Genomic DNA, 16,516 nt, shown 5'->3' on the forward strand with positions numbered 1-16,516 from the left:
CCAGAATTCATAGAACCGTAGTTACGCACGTAACTATCGTTTCCAATAGTTGTCACACTAACTTACATAGTAGGAGGTGGGTGTAGAGTTGTGTTTCGGTGACGCTTTGGAGTCGCGTTGTATTGTGGGTAATTTAGTTAAAAAATCCATCATCAACTTTCCATAATCAGATACAATCTTTTTATATGCTCTCTTATATATCTAATAAATTATCTCCCTACATTATGACATTCAGTACATCAATGTTGATTACAATATGGTATACAATACCATATGTATAACATAACATAAAATATAAAGGTAAAATCAATTTGGGGAATATATGAACTGTACTGATGAACTGCATGTTACAAGCATTGATGGACGTGTCGTGTGTGTGTGCGCGTGTGTCTCAGTTCCAGTCAAGCACTCTCTTTCTTGGATAGTAGTAATCTATCTGATGTTGTTATAATAAAAAACACACACACGCACATACACGCATGCACACACACACACACACACACACACACACACACACACACACACACACACACACACACACACACACACACACACACACACACACACACACACAGGGCCGACGGACTGCGGGGGAAAGTGAAACAGTTGTGGGGGGGCCCAAGGCAGAGGGGGGGCCCATGGCAATAAAAAAATAATAAAAAAAATAAATAAATAAATTATCTACCAGCCCATAGAGTTAGGAGTCGCACACGGCCACGTCTCCCCCCCTCCCCCCCCCCCCCCGTCAACAATCGCTCCCTACCCCCCCCCCCCCCGTCAACAATCGCTCCCTAACCCCCCCCCCCCCCCCCCCCCCCCCCCCCACCCGTCAACAATTCAACACAGGGGGGCCCATCAGTACCTCTTGTATAGGGGCCCAGGATTTGGTGCAACGGCCCTGCACACACACACACACACACACACACACACACACACAAACACACACACACACACACACACACTCACACACACACACACACACACACACACACACACACACACACACACACACACACACACACACACACACACACACACACACACACATAAATGGACTATGAGAGCTATTATTTGAGTGTAATTTGTTAGAAGTGGCCCAGCTATCTTTTGTTCACAGCTCTTTATGAGCCTATTTCTGACTAATCAAGGTTGATTGGATTTTTTTCACATGCAACATTTGTCAATGGTGGAGAAACATATGGAGCAGTGGGAGGGGAAGGGAATCTTTTGATTGTTTGGTTTCAAAATCTTGCTCTCTTTGCTTATTTATACGCTCTCTCTTTAAAACCCTTTCCTATAGCAGCATTAAGAGATTTGATATCCCTACTCAGTATCTCCATTTGCAACATCACTTGTTGATGTAAACTTTAAAAAACAAATAACAAACAAGATATAACATTCAAATGTCTTTATTGTTTCAATTAATCTTTCGTCGATACATAGTACAAATTAATTAGGATTGAAAGAATCAGGTTTATAAAAAAATTAATGTTTTCGTAAGTAAAAAACATTTTCTACAAAATTAATAGATCTTTGTAAAATATATTATTCAGAAATGTAACACTGGTTTGTTCACTGTGACTGCCATTGGTTGTTAAAACACAATATGAGGTCAGATTCTTCTAGTTAGCGCATGGCAGGAAGTAATCGTTTCTCAGGACACGGATCAGCTTTCCGGTCCTCAGGCTGTACTCAAGCATGTTGGACCCGCTGTAAATGTAGGTGTAACCTGAGGGGAGAAGAACACAGCGTTAGTGGGTTTGCAGGTGGTACGATGGAGGAACATGTTAAACCTGGCACAATTTAACCGCATTGTCATTTTCATTCAAAACAATTTTAACGAATAAGAGTGCAAGAAAACCAAAACGGCTCAATTGATCTCATCAATTTAGTTGAAAACAGTGACGGCTGTAGTTAGAAAGTTTCCTAGTATGTGTTTAGATAAACAACTTTTCCAGCGGGTGTCTAGTTCAAGGGTCTGGTGATATAACATGTAACTGTTAACATTTTTTTGACAACCATTGGGATCAGGTCATCACTCACCTCTGTACTGGAATCCAGCCGTCACCTTGCTGGTGTGTCCTGGGAGGAGGGTTTCTATTGACTTGGGGAATCCTGCGTCCATCGTTCGTCTTGCCTCATCATAACTGTGGAAACACAAGAGTGAAACTGTGATTCAAGGCTCGTATAATGGCACGGACGGAAATGATCGACCCCATTGCTTGAGTCAGTTATCAGTCGACAGTAGTGTAGCTGTGATTGTTTTTTGTTAGTTTTCTTACCTATAGTACTGGTCGCCCACAAAGAACAGGGTCCTGCGTGTATCGGTATCGTACAAGGCAGCATTGATTTTGTTTACGTTCCTAGGCAGACCGAAATAATCGATATTCCTGGGAAAGCCGCTCACCATATCATACCCGGAGAAGGCCCAGACTTGACGACCTGGAGGGTCACAGGGAAAGAACCAGGATTAGCACGTATTAAAGTTTTCTCCCGCAGATATTTTCTGTTTAACACTGCGCTTTAAAACATGCTGCCCATTCTACCATTTTTCTGCTAAACAATAGCAGATCATTGCTGTGCTGCTGGAGCTTGTACCTTTGAAAAGATAGACCTGGTCAGTCTGGTGGCTCTCGAAAGCAGCATCGACTTTTTCGGGGGCGTTGGGCCAGAAGCTGGAGATGAGGGACTGCCGGGCCCTGGGGTTCTGGGGGTGCTTACGCCAGAAGAAACTGCAATACAACAACAACAACGACAATCAAACAGTGAATGAGAATTAGACAAATCATAAATCCATGAAAGGTCATTGTAGTGTAGGGTTATCGTGTTTTGAACGGTCTCTACCTGCCCTTGAAGAAGAGCATCTCGCCCCTCAGGGTGCTCACAGCGTCGAGGACCATGGTTGCGTCGCAGGAGTCGGGGGTTGTGGGTGGTGTGGGTTCATTTGGGTTCACATTGCCATTAGGACCTGGATGGACATGGTCCAACCAAAATCATCAGTCGAGGAATAAACAGGACGCCGAGACATTCTTAAACATTATTTCTTACAATAGATAACTTTTTTTTGTTGAGATTTACAGGTAGGTAAGCGATCCTGGCAAACAAGTAGCACTAAAATAAAGTTAATACTTCCACTGACCATAGAGGGACTGGATTCCGTTGACATCGTCGAGGGGCAGCTGAAACGTGTCGGGGTTCTTGTAGATGTAATTTGGGTACATGAGCGCACCGGGGTCCCTGGAGTGGCCCAAGCCCAGGGAATGTCCAAACTCATGGGCCGCAACCAGGAAAAGAACATAACCTGAAAAATACACAAACACAAACATGAAACATGAGAGCCCCGCTATATTGATATGTGCTGTTTATCAACGCGTAATGGTTCATATTCCAGCGATTCTCCGTGCGCCGAACTCACCACTTGTTGAACGGTAGGTGAAATCCTCGTCTTCATCAAAGTGGGCGTCGCCGCCGATCCCCGTGGACGGGGCGAAGGCGTGGGCGAGGGTGCCCTGGGGGCCGTCGAAGGGGTAGGAATCACCATGCGCTGTTGGCACAACGTCAAAAACACTTTAAGGTCAGGTAGACCAAACACAGAGATGGTACAATAAGGGAGATGATTGAAGTCCTGTGATGAATCTCCCCAACATCCAACGTGCAACTTGGCAAGAACATCCTCATTCAACTGCTGGCCTGCCAGCAGTGGATTGGTTATTCTGTTTTTGTTTTTGGAGGCGCAGTGAACATAAGAATGTCAGCCTAGTGATGCTATAAGCTATTTATCTGCCTGTTTCAGTCAAATTTGGCAGCTCACTTTTTGATTCATTATATTGTATTCTATTGCTATATTATTATTTGATAAGATTAGATTTTACCTAATATATTATATATTAGTATTATACTTATACTGTATATGGTTTCGATATGGTTTGCTGTTGGTCTGTATTTTGTTGGTTTTCTTTCTTGAATAGTTTGACCAGACATTAATTCCCGAGAAAGCCAGAGGGCACGTACGTTGCATCTAACAATGTTGGGTTAGTCTCAAGTCTGGCGTCAACACTTACATCGTCTCGCGAAGGAGATCATGATGTCAGCGGTACCGCGCTCCATCCTTCGAAACGTCAGGGGAGTGACCCTGGCCCACACATTCAACGCTTTTTCCACGGAATCGTCTACCTCTGCCCGGGACATGTCCGGAGTGTAGTTCAGAATCCTGTGAAGGCAAAAAGATACATGGAAGTTTGATCAAAAATAACTCTGAGGCGCACTCATCTCAAGACCAACAAACCCCCAGAGACACACGCACACACACACACACACACACACACACACACACACACACACACACACACACACACACACACACACACACACACACACACACACACACACACACACACACACACACACACAGACACACACACACGCACACACACACAAACACACACAAACAACAGGAGAGAAGCAAAATACAATACATCACCAAGACCCCCTGACACACAGATAGAAACAAGGTGGTGGTCCTGTCTGGCCACACTCTTATGAGTGCTGCCAGGGTTAGGTTCTCAATTCCCACTGGGGTCTACCATGCTAAGAATGTATGCACTCACATTATTATAAAACGTTTTAACAGAATCCACCCAATGGCATGTATTCTGGTGCCTGTTACCTGTAGGTGAGGGCCGTTGTTTGCCACTTAAGGTCCCCCCCGGAAGTAGAGAAAGGGGCGACTTGGGTGTCGGGGACCCCGCAGCGGGCCTTCTTCATCATCTGCATGGTGTCAGCGTCCACTGAGCCAGTGATATTCAGGCCAAAGAAGCGCTGCATGTCCCTGAGCTTCTCGGCCATGGGGTTGACCCCCTGGCGACCAAAAGACCTCTCATGCTCTTTGGTGAGGTTGAAGAAGCTCTTGAGGTAGCTCTGTGAGAGAGAGAGAGAGAGAGAGAGAGAGAGAGAGAGAGAGAGAGAGAGAGAGAGAGAGAGAGAGAGAGAGAGAGAGAGAGAGAGAGAGAGAGAGAGAGAGAGAGAGAGAGAGAGAGAGAGAGAGTTGTTTATATGTATACATGCATGACAAACAACAACCAATTAAAAGTTATTCACCCTTTTAAAATGTACAGAGAGCATTGTCTGTTAGCAGTTATTTCCTCAAAAGATAATTGGTGAATACCAATACCACGTGTAACAACTAAGAGATTACAAAGCAAAGCCTAAATAAAAAGTAAAAAGGACTTACCTCTGCAAATTCTTCATCTTTATGGGTGATTTGTTGTGGCGGTTGATCTCTGTCTAGGGGCAGGGAGTAAACCACTGCCGCCGTCAAGCTCAGGAAGATGCACAGGTTCAAAGAGCGCATGTTGTTTTGCCGTGAAGGACTTAAGTTGTGAGTTGGGAGCCCCGCAGGCAGGCATTATATACCTTCACGGCCGGGCCCTGATGTGTTGAGTAACAAGCCAAAGAGAGTCACTGGATGAGGAAACCCACCGTAGGATGGAGGAAGTAGGAGGGGCTAGGCTAAGGAGAAGGAAAAATAAAATCTGAAAACATACTGACACAAAGGAGACACTGCGTGGCACTGTCATATATGTTGCGTTATTTAGGAATGTTTGATCAATTAATGATTCAATTGTCATGTATTTTGCTCTTTAAGGACATCTATATGGTTATGTCATGGGGCTGGTCAAAACGAAGTTATTGAGTGACTTATGGACTTAAAAAGCGCAATGCCGCGATGCCGATATGCAGAGAACAAATGATTTTTTTGTGTAGCCAATATTTCTACATTTTCACTATCAAACAACATATTTAACGGCATATTGTACAATTAGCATGTGACGGTGTCATGTGACATGAAAGTGATGGAAAAGTGATGTAAAACATTATTTACAATAATACAAGTGATGCTATGGATGAGGGACCTTTAATGAATGGCGTATGTATTGTAATGTTAAGTTGCCTTTGTTTGCTATTGTTTTTCTTTACCCCATATATCTTTTCGCAAAGCCCTTTTCCTGCATACCCTCCCGAGTGGTGATTCTGGGTGGCTGTCCCCTGCAGCCTCAGGCTACCATCATTGCCGGGAAGACGGCCCGTAGACATGCTGCCACTTTCCCCACAGGTAGCACAGGTATTACGTCCAAACTCCAGCACATATAAAGAATTATTAAGCGATTGTGAGGAATAGTAACAAGATTCACGCCCAAATTATTTGTAATTATTCCCCGATGACATGCATTACAACTCTTTAGAGGCCTGTCCACGGGATTAGTTGTACGGATATTGTTAAATAGTTGAGTAACACATTGAAATACTATAGTAATATATTTGTTTTTTATAACATAGCATACAATATAGAAACATTACATAATTACAATTTTGAATGGCACATGCATGTTTCCTGAATGCTTTAATGGAAGCAGTCTTTTCTACCAATGGAAAACTGTGTTTTCTCATATGGAATTGTCGTATCCAGTTGTTCCCAAACTTTTATCAGTGATGTACCCCTTGTGACCTATCCCATCCCAACGAGTTCTCCCAGCTTCACAGACAGCTCACTGAAATGTTTTTGTTCTTAATTCTGCTGCTGCAAAAAAAATGGACACGCATACATTACAAATCAACATATATACATAAAATATAAAGACGAACATAGACATTGTTGCCATTGGTGGTAATTAGTGGATTAGCTCTTGTTAATTAATTAACAGGTTTAAATAGAAATTGATAAATGTGTAGCTTCTTAACTAACCTAACGTTTCTGACTCCCGACTTTGAGACAAACATCTCTGTTCTCATGGCAACGTTCATTAACGACCAAAAGCACGGTGTGTAGATTTTTCAATGTGTGAGTTTCCCGCATTGGATAAGTGTAAGGGGAGTTTGGTTACACTGGGCTGCATACATTTATTTTTGGTACTGAGACTTCTGTCAGCCACAAGACTGTGAAGGAAAATCACAGATTTATTTTGAGTATCCCCTAGACCCATCCAGGTACCCTGAGGGGTACTAGTGCCCCACTTTGAAAACCGCTGGATGATTGTTCAATGATTTTCCCATTTCTCATTGGCAACATTAAAAACAGATGGTGTAGACAGCCCAGTCATATGTGCCAATGTCATCGTTTTAATCACTTCCCTGTCTGATTCATGACTCCATGTAAACTACGTCAACGCACGCGCACACAACGAATGTCAAGACAAAGGCAGCGACACATGCACGAAAGCGCACACGCACGAAAGCACACACAAAGCGCATTACCCTCCTCCTTGAGCCTCCCCAAATGTCTTGCGATATTAATATCCCCCCTCCCCCCTGCGGACTGTTTAAGTTATTTTTTTCTTCTTATGCTAGTGTGTATGCTATGTGTGACAGTAGGCTACTGCTGCCTGTTTTGGCCAGGACACTGGAAGAGATGTTTAATCTCAATGATGATTATATTTTCAACTAACCAATAGTAGTTGCCTTTCATTTTATGTCAATGCACTTTTCAGCCCAGAATAACAGTAAAAGCTATGTAATAATTGATTTGCATGCATAGTATACTACACTTCCCTTTGAACAATTACCCCTGTTACCATAAATTGATTAATTTTATAATGTAATCAAATGCTCACACACTAGCTGGTTTCAGACACACGTGAAAGTCCTGATATTCTCCAGATGGGACGTATGTGTTAACAACATAACCTTACATTTATACCCAGAAAATCTCCTGAATAAATCCTACCCCTGAGGTAGTATTTTCTCCGTAGGAAATGTAAATGACCTTATATGTGAATGAGGATTAGAAAGTCTGTATTTCTCACACAACTTCAGTGGGCGTGTTGATGACGCTTCTGCATATCATTGAGTGGCCCCCTAAATGATAATCAGCCTGTTGACTTTGGTTCGCTGAATTGTTGAAAAATATTTAAATGTTGGCATTGCTTTTAAGAGTCATTTGGGGTGAACAAATGTTAAATCTAATACAATTATAGGCAAAATGTTATTATATTATGCGCTCAGAAATTTGTTACATTATCGACTGGGGTTTCCACATTATTGCTATCGGTTCAATTACAACTAGAGGTTGAGTACAGTGTAATCTAATCATTCTAACCACTTCTCTCTGTGGTTCTTCCTTTAAACAACGGAGCCCACAAACAGAATCACACACACAAACACACACAGGGACACACACACACACACACACACACACATACACCGGGGCGGCAGTAGCTCAGGAGGTAGAGCGGGTTGGCTGGTAACCTGAAGGTTGATGGTTCGATCCTCGGCTCCTCCTAGCTGAGTGTCGATGTGTCCTTGAGCAAGGCACCTAACCCTGACTGTTAGCTCCTTTCGAGCTGGCTGTCGCCTTGCATGGTTGAATCAGCCGTGGGTGTGTGCGTGAATGGTAAATGTGAGGCAATATTGTAAAGTGCTTTGGGTGGCCAATGGTTATAAAAGTGCTATATAAATGCAGTCCATTTACATTTATTTACACACACACAAGATTCACGCCCAAATTATTTGTAATTATTCCCCGATGACATGCATTACAACTCTTTAGAGGCCTGTCCACAGGATTAGTTGCACGGATATTGTTAAATAGTTGAGTAACACATTGAAATACTATAGTAATATATTTGTTTTTTATAACATAGCATACAATATAGAAACATTACATAATTACAATTTTGAATGGCACATGCATGTTTCCTGAATGCTTTAATGGAAGCAGTCTTTTCTACCAATGGAAAACTGTGTTTTCTCATATGGAATTGTCGTATCCAGTTGTTCCCAAACTTTTATCAGTGATGTACCCCTTGTGACCTATCCCATCCCAACGAGTTCTCCCAGCTTCACAGACAGCTCACTGAAATGTTTTTGTTCTTAATTCTGCTGCTGCTGCAAAAAATGGACACGCATACATTACAAATCAACATATATACATAAAATATAAAGACGAACATAGACATTGTTGCCATTGGTGGTAATTAGTGGATTAGCTCTTGTTAATTAATTAACAGGTTTAAATAGAAATTGATAAATGTGTAGCTTCTTAACTAACCTAACGTTTCTGACTCCCGACTTTGAGACAAACATCTCTGTTCTCATGGCAACGTTCATTAACGACCAAAAGCACGGTGTGTAGATCTTTCAATGTGTGAGTTTCCCGCATTGGATAAGTGTAAGGGGAGTTTGGTTACACTGGGCTGCATACATTTATTTTTGGTACTGAGACTTCTGTCAGCCACAAGACTGTGAAGGAAAATCACAGATTTATTTTGAGTATCCCCTAGACCCATCCAGGTACCCTGAGGGGTACTAGTGCCCCACTTTGAAAACCGCTGGATGATTGTTCAATGATTTTCCCATTTCTCATTGGCAACATTAAAAACAGATGGTGTAGACAGCCCAGTCATATGTGCCAATGTCATCGTTTTAATCACTTCCCTGTCTGATTCATGACTCCATGTAAACTACGTCAACGCACGCGCACACAACGAATGTCAAGACAAAGGCAGCGACACATGCACGAAAGCGCACACGCACGAAAGCACACACAAAGCGCATTACCCTCCTCCTTGAGCCTCCCCAAATGTCTTGCGATATTAATATCCCCCCTCCCCCCTGCGGACTGTTTAAGTTATTTTTTTCTTCTTATGCTAGTGTGTATGCTATGTGTGACAGTAGGCTACTGCTGCCTGTTTTGGCCAGGACACTGGAAGAGATGTTTAATCTCAATGATGATTATATTGTCAACTAACCAATAGTAGTTGCCTTTCATTTTATGTCAATGCACTTTTCAGCCCAGAATAACAGTAAAAGCTATGTAATAATTGATTTGCATGCATAGTATACTACACTTCCCATTGAACAATTACCCCTGTTACCATAAATTGATTAATTTTATAATGTAATCAAATGCTCACACACTAGCTGGTTTCAGACACACGTGAAAGTCCTGATATTCTCCAGATGGGACGTATGTGTTAACAACATAACCTTACATTTATACCCAGAAAATCTCCTGAATAAATCCTACCCCTGAGGTAGTATTTTCTCCGTAGGAAATGTAAATTACCTTATATGTGAATGAGGATTAGAAAGTCTGTATTTCTCACACAACTTCAGTGGGCGTGTTGATGACGCTTCTGCATATCATTGAGTGGCCCCCTAAATGATAATCAGCCTGTTGACTTTGGTTCGCTGAATTGTTGAAAAATATTTAAATGTTGGCATTGCTTTCAAGAGTACATTATGCGCTCAGAAATTTGTTACATTATCGACTGGGGTTTCCACATTATTGCTATCGGTTCAATTACAACTAGAGGTTGAGTACAGTGTAATCTAATCATTCTAACCACTTCTCTCTGTGGTTCTTCCTTTAAACAACGGAGCCCACAGACAGAATCACACACACAAACACACACACACACACACACACACACACATACACCGGGGCGGCAGTAGCTCAGGAGGTAGAGCGGGTTGGCTGGTAACCTGAAGGTTGATGGTTCGATCCTCGGCTCCTCCTAGCTGAGTGTCGAGGTGTCCTTGAGCAAGGCACCTAAACCTGACTGTTAGCTCCTGACGAGCTGGCTGTCGCCTTGCATGGTTGAATCCGCCGTGGGTGTGTGCGTGAATGGTAAATGTGAGGCAATATTGTAAAGTGCTTTGGGTGGCCAATGGTTATAAAAGTGCTATATAAATGCAGTCCATTTACATTTATTTACACACACACACACACAAAAACACGCACATAAACTGACATACACACACTCTCGCAAGCAAGCATATCCACCGCCGTGCAAAACATACAAACACACACACTCATCTTCATCATCATGAATGGAATTCTGGGGAAACACATACAAAACATACAAACCCTATTTTTATTCCACCAAATAGGGATATTTGAATCATTAACATAGCAGAGTATCTTGAACCTACCAATACATTATGTATGAACTCAAACACACTTAAATGAAGGAGTTAACGTGGAATGCCTGAGAGGAAGAAATAAAAATGTGTAACACGGTAACAAACAAAGACTTGCATACATTTTTTGTGTTTCTAACTAATGCGAGAATGCAATGATATGTAATATGTGTTCAAAATAAATAAACTAAACTAAACTAAATGAACTAAATAATAATCATCAGGGCATTACGAGCGATGAACAATCAAGCCATGCCTCCCTTCATCAGTGTGTCACTCAGGGACCCCCCTGCATCCCAGCATATGACCAGCCGGCCTTCTGGAGATGACATATTTCACCTCAGGGTCGTACTTGTACTGGAAACCTCCTTTGAAGAAGTATACGAAACCTGTGTGGGATGATGGGTACACATCACGCAAAGTAGTTTTTAGTTATGGTTGGTGTGTTTGGTATAACTCTCACACCCACATGATCAAATGGAGGGCAAATCAGAGGCAGGGTTTGGATGTGATTGTCTTTGTAAACATCCAGACTGGTGGTAAGGTATCCATACCTCACTACCATAGAGTGGATACATAATAAATGCACAAATCAAGGCTGCAACATAGACATTAACTCCTACATAAAGTGTTGGGTTTGATTGTGATTAATCAAAACATTACATACTGTACCCTTATAAAAAATAGCTGCATCGAGGTGAGAGGGAACGCCCGGCCATTGCTGGTCTATTGGCGCTGGGGACCCCTCCTCCATTGTCTTCTGCTGCTCGTCGTACCTGGAATACAAGCAGAGGTACATGCTGATTGTAAATCCTTCCCAACTCGCTCTGACACATCTTATTCAAGATACACGACCTACGATCATTATATGAGCCACAGACATTGATATTCATTATCTTGTTGAGATGACTAATTGGTATGTAGTATATACAGCAGCGTCTACAGCCTGCACTCTGGGAGGGAAGCCCAGGTCTGAGATGTTGCTGGGGAACCCTGCCATCAGATTTAACTGTCTGATCGCCCAGTACTGACTATCTTTAGACACACATACACACACACACACACACACACACACACACACACACACACACACACACACACACACACACACACACAGGCAGACACATACACACACACACACACACACACGCATGGACACACACACACACACACACACACACACACACACACACACACACACACACACACACACACACACACACACACACACACACACACACACACACACACACACACACACATACACAGGCAGACACATACACACACACAGGCATGGACACACACACACACACACACACACGCACACACACACACGCAGGCAGACACATACACACACACAGGCATGGAAACACAGACGCACACACACAGAGGTGAAGACACACACACACACACACACTCAAATACAACCAAACAAACATAGAGGCGTAGACACACACACACACAGGCGTAGACACACACACACACAGGCGTAGACACACACACACGCAGGCGTTGAAACACACACACACACACACATACAGACACCAGCAGGCAGACACACACACACAAACACACACACATACACTCATGAGTCAGACATAGAAAAATATTGCGACCAAGTATTAATCTCGGTGGCACTATAAAAAATTAATCATCATGAAAGAGATTAAGCATACCTTTAAAAAACAAGAGTTGGTTCATCTCCACATTCTCATAGGCGGCGTCCATGTTATGTGGTACAGCATCGGGCCACAAGCCACGGATCAGACTGATCCCGATCTCATCAGATGTCGGATACTTACGCCACATGAATCTTTAAGACAGACAGGCCATGGGCTTTTACATGTTGCTTTAACGAATGGGTTGCTGTTATTTTGACTGTGATCGGATGGTCATTACTTTGAGGAAGGAATTTTGTCAGACATCCAGTGAAATGTTGTTGCATGCTCCCGTAGATCATGGGTTGACCCAGGTGAACTTTGCGTTGTCGTCGCGGTGCATACCTGTCTTTGAAAAACACGATCTCCTGCTGGAGTTCTGTGACCGCATCAAACGACAAATTTGGGTCACACTTGTCAGGTGTCCGAGGAGGGGGCCTCTTGTAGAAGAGGGAAGCATACTTCGGATTGATGCCTGGGGGGGGGGGAAGAGGAGAGTAAAGGAAGGAGAGGAAGAGGTTTTGATGGACGGGTGGTGAGATTGAACACACTACATCTGTTCTCCTTTTTTTATTGCAGACAATGTTAAGTATAGCCTGGTCCTGCCAGACCATCGTACTTCATTTCATTTGTACAGAAGGTCTGGAACTGCTCAATTGACAAACGTTCACTCACTTGAAGGCGGGTGTCTGTAGAAGTTTTAAAATGATTGGATCTGCCCAGTGCCACTCTGGATCTGCCATAACCAATCGCATAGCGTTTGGTCGTGACGTATGTCATGCGACGGGACCGGCTCCTTCACAACTAACGGAGCCAGCTGGAAAATGAAACTTTTCCCGAACCCGGTGGGGAGAAGCGCCACAACATCATGGCCACCAACAAAACTCTGCAAAGCTTGTTCTTGCTCCGGCTTTAATTGATCGATTTTCGGCAGCGATCCCACAACAGACCGAATAGCTTCTCTCGTATCCTTCTCCATTGTCTTCCTCTGACCACAACTGAAACTGGCGCGCGAACTAGATGTCATTGTTCTCAGCTACTCCCTCTGTTCGCTGATTGGACCGCCAGAAATCTAGTTTTCCCTGGAACGCATTCATATTAAGCAGACCCAGACCTAGTACTGAAGTGAAATGAAAATTGAGTGGAAGTAGGTAGGTGGGCGGTGCCAGACAATGTTAAGTAAGGTTTGTTAAGCAGCTTAAAAAACTATTTTTTCATCAGCATTTTATATATATTGCTAAATTGTCATTTTTGTTCCTAATTTTACCTGTAATGTCCCTACATTATAAAAAAAAAAGTCATAATTTTGTGTTATGGAAACGTGGTGCATTGAGAACGGGTTGTGCGTGGTATTTCCTGACCCACCGTACATGCGCTGGGCCGCCTGGACATCATGGTGGGCCAGCCGTAGGTCCGGCAGGAAGCTGTACGTCGGGTACATCACCGCCCCGGGGTCCATGGCGTGAGGCAGGCCCAGGGCGTGGCCAAACTCATGCACTGCCACCGCAAAGAGGTTGAAGCCTAACAGAGTGCCACACACATACACACACAACCACACACACACACACACAACCACACACACACACACACACACACACACACACACACACACACACACACACACACACACACACACACACACACACAACCACACACACACACACACACACACAACCACACAACCACACACACACACACACACACACACAACCACGCACACACACACACACACACACACACACACACACACACACACACACACACACACACACAGGGCCGACGGACTGCGGGGGAAAGTGAAACAGTTGTGGGGGGGCCCAAGGCAGAGGGGGGGCCCATGGCAATAAAAAAATAATAAAAAAAATAAGTAAATAAATTATCTACCAGCCCATAGAGTTAGGAGTCGCACACGGCCACGTCTCCCCCCCTCCCCCCCCCCCCCCCCGTCAACAATCGCTCCCTACCCCCCCCTCCCCGTCAACAATCGCTCCCTAACCCCCCCCCCCCCCCCACCCGTCAACAATTCAGCGCAGGGGGGCCCATCAGTACCTCTTGTATAGGGGCCCAGGATTTGGTGCAACGGCCCTGCACACACACACACACACACACACACACACACACACACACACACACACACACACACACACACACACACACACACACACACACACACACACACACACATAAATGGACTATGAGAGCTATTATTTTAGTGTAATTTGTTAGAAGTGGCCCAGCTATCTTTTGTTCACAGCTCTTTATGAGCCTATTTCTGACTAATCAAGGTTGATTGGATTTTTTTCACATGCAACATTTGTCAATGGTGGAGAAACATATGGAGCAGTGGGAGGGGAAGGGAATCTTTTGATTGTTTGGTTTCAAAATCTTGCTCTCTTTGCTTATTTATACGCTCTCTCTTTAAAACCCTTTCCTATAGCAGCATTAAGAGATTTGATATCCCTACTCAGTATCTCCATTTGCAACATCACTTGTTGATGTAAACTTTAAAAAACAAATAACAAACAAGATATAACATTCAAATGTCTTTATTGTTTCAATTAATCTTTCGTCGATACATAGTACAAATTAATTAGGATTGAAAAAATCAGGTTTATAAAAAAATTAATGTTTTCGTAAGTAAAAAACATTTTCTACAAAATTAATAGATCTTTGTAAAATATATTATTCAGAAATGTAACACTGGTTTGTTCACTGTGACTGCCATTGGTTGTTAAAACACAATATGAGGTCAGATTCTTCTAGTTAGCGCATGGCAGGAAGTAATCGTTTCTCAGGACACGGATCAGCTTTCCGGTCCTCAGGCTGTACTCAAGCATGTTGGACCCGCTGTAAATGTAGGTGTAACCTGAGGGGAGAAGAACACAGCGTTAGTGGGTTTGCAGGTGGTACGATGGAGGAACATGTTAAACCTGGCACAATGTAACTGCATTGTCATTTCATTCAAAATTATTTCATCGAATAAGAGTGCAAGAAAACCAAAACGGCTCAATTGATCTCATCAATTTAGTTGAAAACAGTGACGGCTGTAGTTAGAAAGTTTCCTAGTATGTGTTTAGATAAACAACTTTTCCAGCGGGTGTCTAGTTCAAGGGTCTGGTGATATAACATGTAACTGTTAACATTTTTTTGACAACTATTGGGATCATGTCATCACTCACCTCTGTACTGGAATCCAGCCGTCACCTTGCTGGTGTGTCCTGGGAGGAGGGTTTCTATTGACTTGGGGAATCCTGCGTCCATCGTTCGTCTTGCCTCATCATAACTGTGGAAAAACAAGAGTGAAACTGTGATTCAAGGCTCGTATAATGGCACGGACGGAAATGATCGACCCCATTGCTTGAGTCAGTTATCAGTCGACAGTAGTGTAGCTGTGATTGTTTTTTGTTAGTTTTCTTACCTATAGTACTGGTCGCCCACAAAGAACAGGGTCCTGTGTGTATCGGTATCGTACAAGGCAGCATTGATTTTGTTTACGTTCCTAGGCAGACCGAAATAATCGATATTCCTGGGAAAGCCGCTCACCAGATCATACCCGGAGAAGGCCCAGACTTGACGACCTGGAGGGTCACAGGGAAAGAACCAGGATTAGCACGTATTAAAGTTTTCTCCCGCAGATATTTTCTGTTTAACACTGCGCTTTAAAACATGCTGCCCATTCTACCATTTTTCTGCTAAACAAGAGCAGATCATTGCTGTGCTGCTGGAGCTTGTACCTTTGAAAAGATAGACCTGGTCAGTCTGGTGGCTCTCGAAAGCAGCATCGACTTTTTCGGGGGCGTTGGGCCAGAAGCTGGAGATGAGGGACTGCCGGGCCCTGGGGTTCTGGGGGTGCTTACGCCAGAAGAAACTGCAATACAACAACAACAACGACAATCAAACAGTGAATGAGAATTAGACAAATCATAAATCCATGAAAGGTC

At 43.4% G+C, this 16,516-nt stretch overlaps 3 protein-coding genes across 5 annotated transcripts in view; all 3 read right to left on the bottom strand.

The window, feature by feature from the left end:
- Positions 1-1,576: 1,576 nt before the first annotated feature.
- LOC115547826 (collagenase 3) lies at positions 1,577-5,441 on the bottom strand. Its single transcript, XM_030362296.1, has 10 exons — positions 5,231-5,441; positions 4,667-4,917; positions 4,062-4,210; positions 3,416-3,544; positions 3,140-3,301; positions 2,845-2,968; positions 2,599-2,732; positions 2,283-2,442; positions 2,044-2,147; positions 1,577-1,729 (listed from the first exon to the last, which is right to left on the bottom strand). The coding sequence occupies exons 1-10, from the start codon at positions 5,348-5,350 to the stop codon at positions 1,623-1,625; spliced, it is 1,440 nt and encodes a 479-aa protein (XP_030218156.1). The 5' UTR covers positions 5,351-5,441; the 3' UTR covers positions 1,577-1,622.
- A 5,739-nt stretch (positions 5,442-11,180) lies between these two features.
- On the bottom strand, positions 11,181-14,107 carry LOC115547829 (matrix metalloproteinase-18-like). Its single transcript, XM_030362300.1, has 5 exons — positions 13,941-14,107; positions 12,921-13,050; positions 12,594-12,730; positions 11,590-11,693; positions 11,181-11,306 (listed from the first exon to the last, which is right to left on the bottom strand). Exons 1-4 carry the CDS (start codon positions 14,032-14,034, stop codon positions 11,644-11,646), a joined length of 411 nt encoding a protein of 136 aa, XP_030218160.1. The 5' UTR covers positions 14,035-14,107; the 3' UTR covers positions 11,181-11,306; positions 11,590-11,643.
- A 1,181-nt stretch (positions 14,108-15,288) lies between these two features.
- The window catches only part of LOC115547824 (collagenase 3-like), a 30,000-nt gene continuing 28,772 nt past the window's right edge, over positions 15,289-16,516 (bottom strand). For all 3 annotated transcript variants that reach the window (XM_030362295.1, XM_030362294.1, XM_030362293.1), the window contains 4 exons: positions 16,310-16,443; positions 15,994-16,153; positions 15,755-15,858; positions 15,289-15,441 (listed from right to left, as the gene is read on the bottom strand). In XM_030362295.1, coding sequence (XP_030218155.1) covers positions 15,335-15,441; positions 15,755-15,858; positions 15,994-16,153; positions 16,310-16,443 — 505 coding nt within the window. In that variant the 3' untranslated portion in view covers positions 15,289-15,334. The remainder of the gene's footprint in view (positions 15,442-15,754; positions 15,859-15,993; positions 16,154-16,309; positions 16,444-16,516) is intronic.

The sequence above is a fragment of the Gadus morhua genome, chromosome 7 (genome assembly GCF_902167405.1).
Source record: "Gadus morhua chromosome 7, gadMor3.0, whole genome shotgun sequence".
In the NCBI taxonomy this organism is placed as follows: Eukaryota; Metazoa; Chordata; class Actinopteri; order Gadiformes; family Gadidae; genus Gadus; species Gadus morhua.